Source organism: Salvelinus alpinus, chromosome 2 (genome assembly GCF_045679555.1).
Source record: "Salvelinus alpinus chromosome 2, SLU_Salpinus.1, whole genome shotgun sequence".
NCBI lineage: Eukaryota > Metazoa > Chordata > Actinopteri > Salmoniformes > Salmonidae > Salvelinus > Salvelinus alpinus.
Window position 1 is genome coordinate 84,562,927 of NC_092087.1, and position 18,044 is coordinate 84,580,970.

At 40.3% G+C, this 18,044-nt stretch overlaps 1 protein-coding gene across 6 annotated transcripts in view; it reads right to left on the reverse strand.

Moving 5' to 3' along the window:
* Positions 1–18,044, reverse strand: part of LOC139544836 (zinc finger protein 271-like) — a 174,335-nt gene continuing 156,291 nt past the window's right edge. For 3 of the 6 annotated variants that reach the window (XM_071352010.1, XM_071352020.1, XM_071352027.1), the window contains exon 3: positions 12,959–17,283. In XM_071352010.1, coding sequence (XP_071208111.1) covers positions 15,542–17,283 — 1,742 coding nt within the window. In that variant the 3' untranslated portion in view covers positions 12,959–15,541. Of the gene's footprint in view, positions 2,602–4,017; positions 4,184–6,712; positions 17,284–18,044 lie in introns of those variants that run through there. The other 3 variants (XM_071351995.1, XM_071352002.1, XM_071352136.1) reach the window with 3 other exon arrangements.

Consider the following 18,044-nt stretch of genomic DNA (forward strand, 5'->3'; position numbering starts at 1 on the left):
CATGACTGGGAATACTGATATCCATCTGTTGGTCACGGATCCCTTAAAAAAAGGTAGTCAGTATCTGGTGGGACCATCATTTGCCTCATGCAGTACGACACATCTCCTTCACATAATACAATAGATTTAATGTATTTTTGTATTGAATACATGTGTTCTGAAAATTACCAACAGGGCCTCAAAGTAAAACTTAAATGAATCTTTCTTTATTATCAGCAAGCTGGAAAGGTTCCAACAAACTTAATGCACCACAGTACACGTTGGTCAGGAGCTCTTTCGGGGCAGTCCCGTTAGTTCTCTTATATACTGCTTACACAGACAAGTTATATTTGCATGATTTACATTTTTCATCATTAATTCATCATTAACGTTTGGTTAATGCATGTGACTGGCACCGTCTCCTATCTTAAATTATAGAACATGTTCTGGGCCTTCAGACAAAAGGTCTGAGGGGGTAATGACCCCCCTCACATCTCTACCCAGCACCAACAGGAACCAATGACTATATGAGGAAAGATGTACAATTCAAGGCTCTCTCTTCAGACAACATTTCTCTCACACATGAATATGAACCTACTATTTTTGAAACATCATTCTACATTATTTAATGGATTACAGGAGTTACTGAAATAAGATACAGCTCTGAACACCCCCACCCCACCCCACCACACACACACAACACTTCTACTCCAAGACACTTGATACATATGAATCCAGAGCTGCATATTATCTACACATGTTACCATGGTAATCAGACTTAAACTGTTAGAGAATGGGAGATGGATGACTCTTTACAAGATGTTTTCTATTGAAACTATATTGAGGGATCTGGAACCGGTGCCGGAGAGGAGGGAGATGAAAGAAAACATTTTTGTGCTTCCTTGTGTTTTTTCAGTGACCCTGAATGAGCAAAGCTCTTTCCACATAGACAGGAGTAAGGTTTCTCTCCAGTGTGGATTCGCTGGTGTGTAGTCAAGGTGAAATCTAGAGCAAAACTCTTCCCACACTGATCACAGCTATAAGGCTTCTCTCCTGTGTGTATGCGTTGGTGTTTAGTCAGGTTTCCTGATTGATTGAAGCTCTTCCCACAATGCTCACAGCTATAAGGCTTCTCTCCTGTGTGTATGCGTTGGTGTCTAGTCAGTTCTAATGATTGATTGAAGCTCTTCCCACACTGATCACAGCTATAAGGCTTCTCTCCTGTGTGTATACGTTGGTGTGCAATCAGATTGGAATCTCGAACAAAACTCTTTCCACACTGATAGCAGCTATAAGGCTTCTCTCCTGTGTGTATGCGTTGGTGTATAATCAGGGGTCCTGATCGATTAAAGCTCTTCCCACACTGATCACAACTATAAGGTTTCTCTCCTGTGTGTATGCGTTGGTGTGTAATCAGGTCTCCTGATCGACTGAAGCTCTTCCCACACTGATCACAGCTATAAGGTTTCTCTCCTGTGTGTATGCGTTGGTGTGCAGTCAAGTTTCCTGAATAATTGAAGCTCTTCCCACACTGATCACAGCTATAAGGCTTCTCTCCTGTGTGTATGCGTTGGTGTGTGGTCAGGGCTCCTGAATGATTGAAGCTCTTCCCACACTGATCGCAGCTATAAGGCTTCTCTCCTGTGTGTATGCGTTGGTGTATAATCAGGGCTCCTGAATGATTGAAGCTCTTCCCACACTGATCACAGCTATAAGGCATCTCTCCTGTGTGTATGCGTTGATGTGCAGTTAGGTGTCCTGCCGTATAGAATTTCCTCCCACACTGATCACAGCTATAAGGCTTATCTCCTGTGTGTATTCGCTGGTGTGTAGTCAGGTGTCCTGACGTCCAGAAATTCTTCCCACACTGATCACAGCTATAAGGCTTCACTCCTCTGTGTACTCGCTGGTGTGTAGTCAGGGAGAAATTCTGAGCAAAACTCTTCCCACACTGATCACAGCTATAAGGCTTCTCTCCTGTGTGTATGCGTTGGTGTCTAGTCATGGCTCCTGAATTACTGAAGCTCTTCCCACACTGATCACAGCTATAAGGCTTCTCTCCTGTGTGTATGTGTTGGTGTGTGGTCAGATGTACTAATTGATTGAAGCTCTTCCCACACTGATCACAGCTATAAGGCTTCTCTCCTGTGTGTATGCGTTGGTGTCTAGTCAGGGCTCCTGATTTATTGAAGCTCTTCCCACACTGATCACAGCTATAACATTTATCTCCTTTGTGTACGAGCTGGTGTGTAGTCAGGTCTCCTGATTGATTGAAGTATTTCCCACAATCAAAGCAGGGGTAAGGTATCTCCCCTGTATGAATTCTCTGATGAGATTTGAAGGTTTTAGATGCAGCGAAACTCTTCCCAAACTGAGAGCAGTGGTACGATTTCTCTCCGGTGTGAATCCGTTCATGAATGATCAAATCCTTCTGTTTAGCAAAACTCTTCCCACAGTCAGAGCAGCAGTGGTGAGGTTTCTTCCCTATACATGTCTGCTGGTGTTTCTTGAGGTGTTCTGGTCTGGAGAGACTCTTCTCTTTCTTGTCAGCATCATGATGTTGTTGAGGCTCCCCAGATAATAAGCCCCTCCCACTTAGAGAGCAACGATTAGGGATGTCCCCTGTGAAACAAAGACATTGAATAATTAAGTTTTGTAAAATATGGGTCCATAAACAGATGGGGCGTTACATGAAATGAATGCCTTTTGCATTCCTTAGATATTTTCCAGTAATAATTGTGCACCAAAATTCAATTTTAAATCTGTTATATTAAATAAAGTGCCCTTTAATACAGAACACATGGAAAATTCAATTCATCAGATTTTTAATATGAATAAACACTTGCTAAAGTGACATTTCAGCATTTTGAGTACGGTTACAAGCGCAGAATAATATGATTATTGTGAATAGTCAATTAGTATAGGAGTTCGATTTAAACGTTGACATGCTTGGAAAGAAGAACAATTTCCCTAATAAACCTGTTTACATGGACACATCTGAAATCAGGCTACCTGATGGGACTTTGATAAATGAAAAAAGTAGGCAATCAAAATATACTTTCTACAACAGCAACCATGTTTAAAAAAAAACCATGGACAAATAAAGTTTGTATGTGAAACTATTTCTAAGCTGCAGAAAACCAGGTATTTTTAAAGGCGTATGCTTCCTTCTGTTATGACCTTACACATATTAAGATCTGCAGAGTAAGGTGTTTACATGACTAATGCCAAACTCAGCCTACTGACATAATCAGTTTCATAGGAAATGATTAGTGTGCATGTAAAGCACTAGTTATTTGGTTACTTTGACAGTCATTTCAGAACATTATTAATTTCATGTGATTAGTGATTAATTTACGTCTGTCCCTCATTTTAAAGTCTACACTGTTACATGAACTGAACTCTTGTTTTAATTTGGTTAAATTATTCTTCAAAAAAAAGGGGGGGGGGGGAAGAATTGCATAAGAAACATTGAACATCTAATAGTCAAATCAGAGTAAAAGCAGGTGAGCTGGTTCTACTCTTTTTGTCAATTCTCTGCTGTTTTGTGGTGGAAAACTGAGCATCTCAACCCTTCTATCCAGACACAGACATGCTAGAAATGTTTTAACAATAACTTTTTTTGTTACGATTGCATTCAAGTACTACTCCCTGTTGCACAATACTAGCTTCCATTCCCCCGGTCACAAGCAGATTCATGGCTGATTTAACGGACTATTTTAACAATGTAGTGTTTTTTTTGGTTTCAGTAGTCCCCTGTTACACTCAACCCTGTTACTTTATTTGGCACATTGGCACTTACTATAGTATTTATTTTTCATTTAACCTCTTGAGATGGCAAAACATGTATTTTATTAAGTTGAACACGTGCTCTTTATGACATGACAGAATGTTGAAATGATGTGAAATCAAACTTTTTTTTTTTTTTTTTTTTACCAAGGTACACTTCTTAAAATTGGGTGGAACGAACAGATATTTTCATCAATATATAAATCATCAATTAATTGTTACAGAAGCGGACTGTAATCTAATCCACACCATGGTTCTTACTTAATGAAATCAAATCTCCATGTTCCTCTTCTCCTCTCTTAGTTCCACTCTGCCCTGGTGTTTTCCTGCAGTCGACCAGATCCAGCAGTAAAGTACTGGGAGGCGATTGACCTGGGGACTCCTGGAGGGTGGAGGGCGACGGGCTAGATTTGTCCTGTTGGCCGCAAGAAGTATTCAACATAGATTAATATTAAACCAAATATTTTATTAATTCAGTCTAAACCTCTGATTTGGGTGCATCCTTCGAGTATCTCCTTTTTCCTTTAATGTTCAATCGTTCAAAACAACCCACAAATCTAAGAGCATTGGGTTGGTGGAGGCATGGACTAGTTTCCACCATATATCTCATACCAGTCATTTCCCTTAAAACAGTGAGGAAGAGGTGAAGCGAGAGAGATAACTGGGCCCAAAATCTGGCTTCTGCCTTATTTGATGGAATATACATTTCGTAAAGATTAGGTTATTAAGAGAGTATTGGTAAAAGTAGGCCACTTTTCAGGGAAGTCAGGTACCAATATACACAGTCAGTTAGGAAAGCAAAGGCTAGCTTTTTCAAACAGAAATTTGCATCCTGCAGCACTAACTACAAAATGTTCTGGGACACTAAAGTCCATGGAGAATAAGAGCACCTCCTCTCAGCTGCCCACTGCACTGAGGCTAGGAAACACTGTCACCACCGATAAATCCAAGATAATCGAGAATTTCAATAAGCATTTCTCTACGGCTGGCCACGCTTTCCACCTGGCTACCCCAACCCCGGCCAACAGCTCTGCACCCCCCGCAGCTTCTGGCCCCCCTCTCAGATAGAGTTCAGGGTGTCAAATCGGACACCAAATGTTGTCTCGTGCCGACTCTTTTCTCTGTATATATCAATGATGTCGCTCTTGCTGCGGGTGATTCCCTGATCCACCTCTACGCAGACGACACCATTCTGTATATATCTGGCCCTTCCTTGGAAACGGTGTTAACTAACCTCCAAACGAGCTTCAATGCCATACAACACTCCTTCCGTGGCCTCCAACTGCTTTTAAATGCTAGTAAAGCTAAATTCATGCTCTTCAACCGATCGCTGCCCGCACCCGCCCGCCTAGCATCACTACTCTGGACGGTTTTTACTTAGAATATGTGGACAACTATAAATACCTAGTTGTCTGGCTAGACTGTAAACTCTCCTTCCAGACTCACATTAAGCATCTCCAATCCAAAGTTAAATCTAGAATCGGCTACCTATTTAGCAACAAAGCCTACTTCACTCATGCTGCCAAACATACCCTAGTAAAACTGACTATCCTGCCGATCCTTGACTTTGGCGATGTCATTTACAACATAGCCTCCAACACTCTACTCAGCAAATTGGATGCAGTCTATCACAGTGCCATCCGTTTTGTCATCAAAGCCCCATATACTACCCACCATTGCGACCTGCATGCTCTCGTTGGCTGGTCCTCGCTACATATTCGTCGCCAAACCCACTGGCTCCAGGTCATCTACAAGTCTCTGCTAGGTAAAGCCCCGCCGTATCTCAGGTCACTGGTCACCATAGCAGCACCCACCTGTAGCACGCACTCCAGCAGGTATATTTCACTGGTCATCCCCAAAGCCAACACCTACTTTGGCCGCCTTTCCTTCCAGTTCTCTGCTGCCAATGACTGGAACGAATTGCAAAAATCACTGAAGTTGAAGACTTATATCTCCCTCACTAACTTCAAGCATTGGCTGTCAGAGCAGCTTACCGATCACTGCAGCTGTACACAGCCAATCTGTAAATAGCCCATCCAACCAAATACCTACCTCATCCCCATAGGTTTTTTTTCTGCTCTTTTGCACACCAGTATTTATTCCAGTATTTATAATTGCACATCCTCAACTGCACATCTATCACTCCAGTGTTAATGGCTAAATTGTAATTACTTCACCACTATGGCCTATTTATTGCCTTACCTCCTTACTTCATCTGCACACACTGTATACAGATTTTCTATTTTGTTATTTACTGTACTTTGTTTATCCCATGTGTAACTCTGTGTTGTTGTTTTTGTCGCACTGCTTTGCTTTATCTTGGCCAGGTAGCAGTTGTAAATGACAACTTGTTCTCAACTGGCCTACCTGGTTAAATAAAGGTTAAATAAAAAAATTATATGGAAGTAGTGCCTGGACGTCACTAGTTACCACAAACAAAGCGCACATTTCTAAAATGTATCTTATTAAAATGTGATTTCAACCCTAACAACACTTCTGACTTTTTGCCCGAACCTTGACTAAATGAAAATGCGATATAGACCTTTGTGGCTGTGGAAACACCCATGTCTGCCCTCTCATTGGCTATAATGGTCCCACCTGATCTTGCCTCTTTACCGATTGCCTTCCATTTAAGAAAACCTTTATTTTCTTTGTTAGAACGGCCACTTGAGTATCTGGTCAAATAATGGATAATGTGTTCGAAAGGAATGTGAACACTTTGGGAGGAAGGAGAGATAATTAGTTCATAGTCACAGATTCCTAAACATGATATAGTAGTAGGCTACTTTGACGAAGAAAAAAAATCCCAACAAGTTTTACCGTGATGTATTTTTTGTTGAGCCGTTTAAACCGAGCACAGGAAGTGGAGGATCAAAGATTATGAGAACTAGGCCTGGACATTTTGTACAAACCAGCAGACTTATACTGTTAAAGCCAGACTTACCCGATCCATTGTGAGAGCTATTGTTTCTTTGTATGGAATGAAATATTGTTGGGTACAGTACAGTTTAACTACTTTGTTGTAGTGTTCAGATAATGACTTGGGACTTGCGGAGAGAAAATTCGATTCTCAAGGCTGCAACTGATGCGCCCCTAGACCAGAGCAATCAAACATCTACTTCAATATCAAAACGGAATTAAGTTCAAACAAATAAACGTCTCATGTAGCCTAATATTACTTCAGAAAGTTCCTGGATAACATTTTACGTGATCTATACAATTCGATTAAAGTCAAGAAAACGTTCAACACCGCATTTCGATAAGAATCCTGTAGTCTGCTATCGTCTACCCTTGCCTGGCAGTAACTTGGAACACATGCGCAAAGAGGGAGTATCTGAATAGGCAATTTTTTTTTTTTATTGTATCTTTTATTAACAACAAATCAATACATGAAGTACATATGGGAACACAAATTTATATAAATAATATACAACGGAAGTACAATATCCCATTACACAAGGACCTTAAGGGACATACATACACTTATAATTCTAACAGCTTTTTTGTTAGTAGAGTTTTTAATTGTCTTAAAATACAGTTCAATTTCTTTTTGTAAGGTAAGAAAACACGTTTGTAAATTTACATTTGTGAATATGAAATTTGGCCAAAAGAATAAAGAATAATTGTTTCAGGTTATTTTTATCGTAGGTAAAGAATCCAAGCAGTACATCTCTCCACAATAGTGTAAGATCTTCATAAATGTGTTCAATTATAAATCAATTATAAATCAATTATTTTAGTTCAATTATAAATCTACTGATGTCTTGCCACAGTTTTCTTACATGAATACAATGCCAAAAAAAGATGCAACACTGTTTCTGGGTGGTCATTACAAAAGGAGCAATTTGAGTTGATGTTTTCCTTAAACTTCTTCATATAGTGGTTAGCAGGATAATATTTATTAATAATTTAAAAGGAAACTTCCTTAATTTTGTTAATAAGTAGGTATGTGTGTGGCAACATCCAAACTTTTTTCCAACAGATATTATCAATAAATCCGTTCCAATAAGGCATGACATAAGGTATAGATACAACATCCTGCTGAAACAAGGTTCGTAATCGCTCTGTTGTTGAATGGACCAAAAAAGAAACAAATCTTTCCTACTGATGAGTCAACAGGGTTAATGGAAGGTAGGTTCTGAGGGTCTTGACACGTTCCTGAATAACAAAGCAACACCTGAGGGAATGGAGACTAAAACAATTGCAAAATCTTTAGGTGTTACAGGGACCTTGTAAAGTGATAAGAATTCCTTCTCTGAATAGGCCTCTCGTGAGGGGGTGTCTGAGAATTACTACTTCTGGTCTTTCACTGCTGCTATAATGGCAGCTGCTGTACACTACTAGCACAGATAGGACAAAGAGCTGTTTATGCAAGTCTTTGCAATGGGTGCATCAAACCTAATTCACAAGTAATTCTCCTGTCAAAAATAAACTTAAGTCCAGTGGTGGAAAAAGAACCCAATTGTCATACTTGAGTCAAAGTAAAGATACCATAATAGAAAATGACAAGTAAAAGTGAAAGTCACCCAGTAAAATTCTACTTGAGTAAAAGTCTAAAAGTAGTTGGTTTCTACTATACTTATCTATCAAAATAAATGTAATTGCTCAAATATACTTTAGTATTAAAAGTAAAAGTATGAATAATTAAAATGTCCTTATACTAAGCAAACCAGACGGCACAATCTTCTTGTTTTTAAAAATGTACGGATAGGCAGGGGCACATTCCAACACTCAGAAATAATTTACAAACAAAGCATTTGTGTTTAGTGAGTCTGCCAGATCAGAGGAAGTAGGGATGACCGGGGATGTTCTCTTGATAAGTGTGTGAATTGAACCATTTTCTGTACTGCTAAGTATATCATTTTCTTTAGGAATGTAGTGAAGTAAAAGTAAAAGTAAAAGTTGTAAATATATAAATACTAAAGTAAAGTACGGATTCCCCCCAAAAACGACTTAAAACTTCTTCAGGCTGCAAGCCCGAGGTCGGTACACTTATGACAACATCCAGCTCAAGTGCAGGGCGCGAAATTCAAAATATATTTTTTAGAAATATTTAACTTTCACACATTAACAAGTCCAATACAGCATTTGAAAGATAAACATCTTGTGAATCCAGCCAACATGTCCGATTTTTAAAATGTTTTACAGCGAAAACACCACGTATATTTATGTTAGCTCACCACCAAATACAAAAAAGGACAGACATTTTTCACAGCACAGGTAGCATGCACAAAGCCAACCTAACTAACCAAGATCCAACCAAACTAACCAAGAAACAACTTCATCAGATGACAGTCCTATAACATGTTACACAATAAATCTATGTTTTGTTCGAAAAATGTGCATATTTGAGGTATAAATCAGTTTTACATTGATGCTACCATCACAGCTACCGTCAAAAATAGCACCGAAGCAACCAGAGTAATTACAGACACCAACATCAAATATCTAAATACTCATCATAAAACTTTTCTGAAAAATATATGGTGTATAGCAAATGAAAGACGAAGATCTTGTGAATACAGAAAATATTTCCGATTTTTTAAGTGTTTTACAAAACACAATATAGCGTTATATTAGCTTACTACAATAGCTAACACACAACAGCATTGCTTCAAGGCAAACGGTACCGATAGCACAGTTCGACAGATATATGAAATAGCATCCCAAAATGGGTCCTACTTTTGGTGGTCTTCCATCAGAATGTTGTACAAGGAGTCCTTTGTCCAGAACCGTCGTTGTTTGGAATAAGAACGACTTCTTTCCCTCTTGAATTAGCAAGCGCACTGGCTAAGTGGTGCTAAGCTCTCCTTCGTGAACAAAGTCAAACAACGCAACACGCCTAACGTCCCGAATAAATTTCATTAATCTAATAAACCTATATTGAAAAAACATACTTTACGATGATATTGTGACATGTATCAAATAAAATCAAAGCCGGAGATAGTATTCGCCTATAACGACGGTTTTCCAGAAGGCAATTCCAGGTTCAACTTCGCGCTTTCGAAAATACAGGAAACGGCGGACCAGTCATTCCAAGAGGATTTATTCCACTTCAGAGCAAGATAATCCACTCATTTCTTCTCTCACTTCCGCTTGACATCTAGGGGAAGGTGTATGACCTGTATGTATATCAATACGTGTCATGCCCATTTATAGGCAAGCTCTTGAACAGAGACCTCCGATTTCAGAAACGCACTTCCTGTCAGGAAGTGGGCTGCAGAAGGAGTTCTGTTTCACTCAGAGAAATAATTCAAACGGTTTAAGAAACTAGAGAGTGTTTTCTATCCAATAGTAATAATAATATGCATATTGTACGAGCAAGAATTGAGTACGAGGCCGTTTGAAATGGGCACAGTTTTCCAAGTTAGTCAATACGCCCCCTGCAGCCAGAAGAAGTTTTAAGTAACACTTTAAAGTATTTTTACTTAAGTACTTTACACCACTGCGTAAGTCTTTCTTCTAAACTACAGACAAATATACTGTATTTATAACTAACTCCCTTCTGTCTATGTATATAACTTGTATACAATAAAATAAATAACAATAAACATAACGCTTTATAGCTACAATAAAGCTAACGTTAGCTAGCTAATGACAAGCTCATCTCTGCTGCCTGAATGGTTTCAAGTTTCCCTCGTCTGGGTTTTTTGCTGTTAGCTAACACATGGACAAGCAGTAGCCTACTGCAGTAGTCAGGCTACACCAATTACCAAAATTTTATTTTTACACTGCACAAATCATTGAGAACAGTCAGCACTCGAATGCTAGCTAACAAAAGTTAGTTGATTGTAACATTGACACTATTTGTGTGCTGACTACAGGTTTAACTAACGTTAGTTGATTGTAACATTGACACTATCTGTGTGCTGACTACAGGTTTAACTAACGTTAGTTGATTGTAACATTGACACTGTGTGCTGACTACAGGTTTAACTAACGTTAGTTGATTGTAACATTGACACTGTGTGCTGACTACAAGTTTAACTAACGTTAGCTGATTGTAACATTGACACTGTGTGTGGACCACAGGTTTGGAGGCCCCTCTAAAGATGAACCCTCAATCCTAAAACATGGTACATGATTAAACATTAAGGCGCAATAAGTTGTGTTATCATGAATATATATACTCAGCTAGAGGAGAGAACATGATACATGAAAAATATTATTTTTCTTTCTCAACTTTCACTCAATTTCTCTCTCTTTCTCCTTCTCTAGGATCTGTCGTTCCACCCTCCTGCATCTGTCTGTGTCTTCTCTCCCTGCCCCGTACAGTCTGTGATGTCATGAAGAACTCTCTTGTCCATGATCATCTATTCTCCGTGGCCCCTCCACGAGCTGCACCTGTCCGCCCTGGACCGTCGCCTAGCGACCGTGCTCAGAACCTTGAGCCGTTGCCAGGAGCAACAGTGTAGCCTCCATGGAGGAGGCGAGGAGGATGTCACTCATTATAAGACCTTGGTTACACCTGTGACACATGCAGGGTAGTCTCTTAGAAAAAAGGATTCCAAATGGGTTCTTCAGCTGTCCACATAGGAGAACCCTTTTGGGTTCCAGGTAGAACCCTTTTGGTTTCCAGTTGTGTTGTGACAAGGTAGGGGTGGTATACAGAACATAGCCCAATTTGGTAAAAGACCCAAGTCCATATTATGGAAAGAACAGCTCAAATAAGCAAAGGGAAACAACAGTCCATCATTACTTTAAGTCATGAAGGTCAGTCAATACGGAAAATGTCAAGAACTTTGAGTTTCTTCAAGTGCAGTTCAAGTGCAAAAACCATCAAGCGCTATGATGAAACTGGCTCTCATGAGGACCCCCACAGGAAAGGAAGACCCAGAGTTACATGAAGAGGGTAAGTTCATTAGAGTTAACTGCAGCTCAGATTGCAGCCCAAATACATGCTTCACAGGGTTCAACTAACAGACATCTCTCAACATTAACTGTTCAGAGGAATCAGGCATTCATGGTCGAATTGCTGCAAAGAAACCACTACTAAAGGACACCAATAATAATAAGAGACTTGCTTGGGCCAAGAAACACGAGCAATGGACATTAGACGGGTGGAAATCTGTCCTTTGGTCTGATGAGTCCACATTTGAGATTTTTGGTTCCAACCTCTGTGTCTTTGTGAGACACAGAGTTGGTGAACAGATGATCTCCCCATGTATGGTTCCCAGCATGAAGCATGGAGGAGGTGGTGTGGGGGTGCTTTTGTGCTTTGTGGTGACATTGTCGGCATTTTATTTAGAATTCAAGGTACACTTAACCAGCATGGCTACCACAGCATTCTACAGCGATACGCCAGCCCAGCTGGTTTGCGCTTAGTGGGACTATCATTTGTTTTTCAACAGGACAATGACCTAAAACACACCTCCAGGCTGTATCAGGACTATTTGACCAATAACAAGAGTGATGGAGTGCTGCATCAAAATGAAGTGATGGCACCGGAGGGGATGGCTGCCGTCTTACCGGCTCTTAACCAACCATGCTATTTTGTAGTTTTTTTCGCGTTGTTCCTCACTTGTTTTGTACATAATGTTGCTGCTACCGTCTCTTATGACCGAAAAGAGCTTCTGGACATCAGAACTGCGATTACTCACCTCAGATTAGACAAAGAGTTTTCTTCAATGAGTTGGACGGGAGGGATATACTACCCGACCAGGCCCAGATTCCCATCATTCGCTGGAGAAGGAAACTGAGATTTTGCGGAGAAAGATCAGGGTGCCTTGTGAGGATCAGGCGACAAGTGGCTAATCTGCCTTTGCCTTCCGTCCTGCTAGCTAACGCTCAATCGCTGGAAAATAAATGGGACGAACTGAAAGCACGTATATCCTACCAATGGGACATAAACTTTTAATAGCTTATGTTTCACCGAGTCGTGGCTGAACAACAACATTAAGAACATACAGCTAGAATATTGCCTCAGATATATGTCACTCTTACAAGAACTTGTGAATTCAATTAGGCTTTAATACAAAGTAGCAAATGCCGTGCTGGTCCACGAAACAGACGATTTCCCTGTGCACTGGCTCTGCTTTTATACACATATAGCATATGACTACATCCCTTATGTTACGAATCCCTTTTGGCCTGGCAGTCTAGGGGGATGGTATCGAGACCCGTAACATAACTCATGCAAATTATAGCAGTGAAAAAGTAACAGTGAGAACAAAAACCACAGACAACTAAATTACCGTCAAACACTCAGGGTTTATTTGCAAACACACAGTAAACAGGGGGCAGGAAAAGGGGCTGAGCTGGACCTAAGGAAAGAAACAAATATCCAAAAACACCCCTAAACTAGCCTACTTCAACAACAGCTAACTAACTAACCAAAAACACAGAGGGTGGTCCGCCCAGTTCTATTTAGACAAAGTTTACCCAGGGGTAGTGTATGCCCATGGGCAACTTGTCTTAGTACCCCCTTCCCCACCATGAACAAATAGTCAAACACCAAAACAATACTCACAGCATAACGGACAAAGTGACATGTAGCTGCTAAAACCAAACGAGATCTACAGACAGATGGTATTGAGAGAGAGATTGCTCTCCAGAGAAAACAACTGACAGGGTTTTTAAACCAAGGGAAAGGGGTTGTGATTGGGTAAGGGAAAAGGAGCAGGTGTCTTCTGATTAGCGACTGATTGGGGAATGATGATTGTCACCTGTGAGGGGAGAAGGAGAGAAAAGAAATACACACACAGGAAACCTGTATCTGTAACACCATATGTAAATTAAGTTACTCCCCTTAGTCCTTCTGCCACCATTATCTTTTAGTCTGAGTTCTTTGCGTGTTCACGCCCAATAATGCCCATATCTGCTTCCGGATAGATTACAATGGTGGCAGGACCCCTTCATACAAAAATAATACATACATTGCATGCTCATGTTTCACCTGTTGGTCATTCTGCTACCATTCTCCTTCCTGTGTCCTTCTGACAATAGTATGTCCAGCTGTCATAAATGTACTTATGGCCTTGGTTAATGTACTCTTTGGCATGTTACCCTTTTCATAAATAGCAAATGTACTGGGTGTCATCTTCTCTTCCTATGGCCAATGTACTTTTTGTCCTTGCTACTTCAGCATGGCAACTACACCTATTTATATTACATTAGCTCCCACAAAGGCACCTCAGCAAAGAAGCCACTGCTCCAAAACTGCCATAAAAAAGCCAGACTACGGTTTGCAACTGCACATTGGGACAAAGATCGTACTTTTTGGAGAAATGTCCTCTGGTCTGATGAAACAAAAATGGAACTGTTTGGCCATAATGACCATCATTATCTTTGGAGGAAAAAGGGGGAGGCTTGTAAGCCGAAGAACACCATCCCAACCGTGAAGCACGGGGGTGGCTACATCATGTTTTGGGGGTGCTTTGCTGCAGAAGGGACTGGTGCACTTCACAAAATAGATGGCATCATAAGGAAAGGAAATTATGTGGATATCTTGAAGCAACATCTCAAGACATCAGTCAGGAAGTTAAAGTTTGGTCGCAAATGGGTTTTCCAAATGGACAATGACCCCAAGCATACTTCTGAAGTTGTGGCAAAATGGCTTAAGGACAAAAAAGTCAAGGTATTGGAGAGGCCATCACAAAGCCCCGACCTCAATCCTATAGAAAAATGTGTGGGCAGAACTGAAAAAGTGTATGCAAGCAAGGAGGCCTACAAACCTGACTCAGTTACACCAGCTGTCAGGAGGAATGAGCCAAAATTCACCCAACTTATTGTGGGAAGCTTGTGGAAGGCTACCCGAAACATTTGACCAAAGTTAAACAATTTAAAGGCAATGCTACCAAATACTAATTGAGTGTATGTAAACTTCTGACCCACTGGGTATGTGATGAAATAAATAAAAGTTAATCTTTACTATTATTCTGACATTTCACAATCTTAAAATAAATGAACTTAAACCTAAATGAACTAAAAAAGGGAATTATTACTCAGATTAAATGTCAGGAATTGTGAAAAACTGAGTTTAAATGTATTTGGCTAAGGTGTATGTAAACTTCTGACTTCAACTGTATGCATCTGTTGGTCACAGATACCTTAAAAAAACGGTAGTCAGTATCTGGTGTGACCACCATTTGCCTCATGCAGTGCGACATAAGATAAAGGATTTAATGTATTTTTGTATTGAATACATGTGTCGTGGAAATTACTACCAAGGACTCAGTCAAACTTAAATGAATCATTCTTTACTTTCAGCAAGCTGGAAAGGTTGCAACAAACTTAATGCACCATAGTACACATCGGTCGGGAGCTCTTTCGGGGCAGTCACGTTAGTTCTCTTATATACTGCTTACACAGACAAGTTATATTTGCATGATTTACATTATTCATCATTAACGTTTGGTTCCTGCATGTAACTTATAGAACATATTCTGGGCATTCTGCCAAAAGGTCTGAGGGGGTCATGACTGTCTCCCCCTCACATCTATACCCAGCACCTACAGGAACCAATGATGTATGAGACAAGATGTACAATTCAAGGCTCTCTCTTCAGACAACATTTCCCCCACACATGAATATACCCCTACTATTGGTGAAACATTTTATTGTACATTATTTAATGGAAAATATGAGATAATAAAATAAGATACAGCTCTGAACACCTCCTCCCCACCACACACACACACCACTCCAAGACGATTGATACATAGGGATCCAGAGCTGCATATTATGCTACACAGGTTACCATGGTAATCAGACTTAAACTGTTAGAGAATGGGAGACATAACTCTTTGCAATATGTTTTCTATTGAAATGTTATTTAGGAATCTGGAACCGGTGCCAGAGAGAAACGAGATGAAAGAAAACATGTTTGAGCTTTCTGGTGTTGTTTCAGTGACCCTGAATGAGCAAAGCTCTTTCCACATAGACAGGAGTAAGGTTTCTCTTCTGTGTGTATGCGTTGGTGTGTAGTCAGGGTTCCTGATCGACTGAAGCGCTTCCCACAATGATCACATCTATAAGGCTTCTCTCCTGTGTGTATGCGTTGGTGTCTAGTCAGGGCTCCTGATTTATTGAAGCTCAACCCACACTGAACACAGCTATAAGGCTTCTCTCCTGTGTGTATGCGTTGGTGTACAGTCAGGGATCCTGAGTCACTGAAACTCTTCCCACACTGATCACAGTTATAAGGCTTCTCTCCTGTGTGTATTCGTTGGTGTACAGTCAGGGATCCTGAACGATTGAAGCTCTTCCCACACTGAACACAGCTATAAGGCTTCTCTCCTGTGTGTATGAGTTGGTGTGTAGTCAGGGTGGAATCTTGAGTAAAACTCTTCCCACACTGATCACAGCTATAAGGCTTCTCTCCTGTGTGTATGCGTTGGTGTAGAGTCAGGGATCTTGAATGATTGAAACTCTTTCCACACTGATCACAGCTATAAGGCTTCTCTCCTGTGTGTATGCGTTGGTGTATAGTCAGGTATCCTGAATCATTGAAGCTCTTCCCACACTGATCACAGTTATAAGGCTTCTCTCCTGTGTGTATGCGTTGGTGTATAATCAGGGATCCTGAATGATTGAAGCTCTTCCTACACTGATCACAGCTATAAGGCTTCTCTCCTGTGTGTATGCGTTGGTGTCTAGTCAGGGATCCTGAATAATTGAAGCGCTTCCCACACTGATCACAGTTATAAGGCTTCTCTCCTGTGTGTATGCGTTGGTGCATAGTCAGGTGTCCTGATTGATTGAAGCTCTTTCCACACTGATCACATCTATAAGGCTTCTCTCCTGTGTGTATGCGTTGGTGTTTAGTCAGGTTTCCTGAATTATTGAAGCTCTTCCCACACTGATCACAGCTATAAGGCTTCTCTCCTGTGTGTATGCGTTGGTGTATAGTCAGGTATCCTGAATGATTGAAGCTCTTCCCACAATGATCACATCTATAAGGCTTCTCTCCTGTGTGTATGCGTTGGTGTCTAGTCAGGGCTCCTGATTTATTGAAGCTCAACCCACACTGAACACAGCTATAAGGCTTCTCTCCTGTGTGTATTCGTTGGTGTACAGTCAGGGATCCTGAATGATTGAAGCTCTTCCCACACTGAACACAGCTATAAGGCTTCTCTCCTGTGTGTTTGAGTTGGTGTGTAGTCAGGGTGGAATCTTGAGTAAAACTCTTCCCACACTGATCACAGCTATAAGGCTTCTCTCCTGTGTGTTTGTGTTGGTGTCTAGTCTGGGCTCCTGACTGATTTAAGTATTTCCCACAATCAAAGCAGTTATAAGGTCCCTCCCCTGAATGAATTCTCAGATTATATTTTAAGGTTTTAGATGCATGCTCTAGAGTGTGAATTTGCTCATGAATTGTCAAGTCTTGTTTAGCAAAACTCTTCCCACAGTCAGAGCAGCAGTGGTGAGGGTTCTTCCCTATACCTCTATGCTGGTGTTTCTTGAGGTGTTCTGGTCTGGAGAGACTCTTTTCTTTCTTGTCAGCATCATGATGTTGTTGAGGCTCCCCAGATGATAAGCACCTCCCACTAAGAGAGCAACGGTTAGGGATGTTCCCTGTGAAACAAAGACATTGAATAGTTTAGGTTTTTCAAATATGGGTCCATAAACAGATGGGTCCTTCCATGTAATTAAGGCCTTTTGCGTCCCTTTCATATTTTTCCAGTAGAAATTGTGCACCAGTATTACATTTTAAATCGTTGACATGCTTTGAAAGAACAATTTCTCTAATGAACCTGTTTACATGGACACATCTGAAATCAGGCTGATGGGACTTTGATAAATGCAGAAAATAGCCACAAAAAAAAAAAACTTTACCACAGCCACTGTTATTTTTTTTAAAGCAATTCGGAAAAATAAGGTTTATGTGCAAACTATTTCTAATCTGCATATTTTCAGTTTTTCCTGAACTCACTGGACTCGGTCAAAAGAAGTTAGCTGGCGCTGCTTGTGTTAGAACATGCAGATGAAATACACCTCTATAACTCTGATTAAAGTGTTTCATGTCCTAATCATTCTAAAGATTGATCAGAAAACCAGGTGTTTTTAAAGGCGTATGCTTCCTTCTGTTATGACCTTACACATATTAAGATCTGCAGAGTAAGGTGTTTACATGACTAATGCCAAACTCAGCCTACTGACATAATCAAATTAATAGGAAATTATTAGTGTGCATGTAAAGCACTAGTTATTTGGTTACTTTGACAGTCATTTCTGAACATTATTTATTTCATGTAATTAGTGATTCATTTACATCTGTCCCTCATTAAGGTCAATCCATGTTTAATATGGTGAAACTGTTCCTTACATTTTTGGGC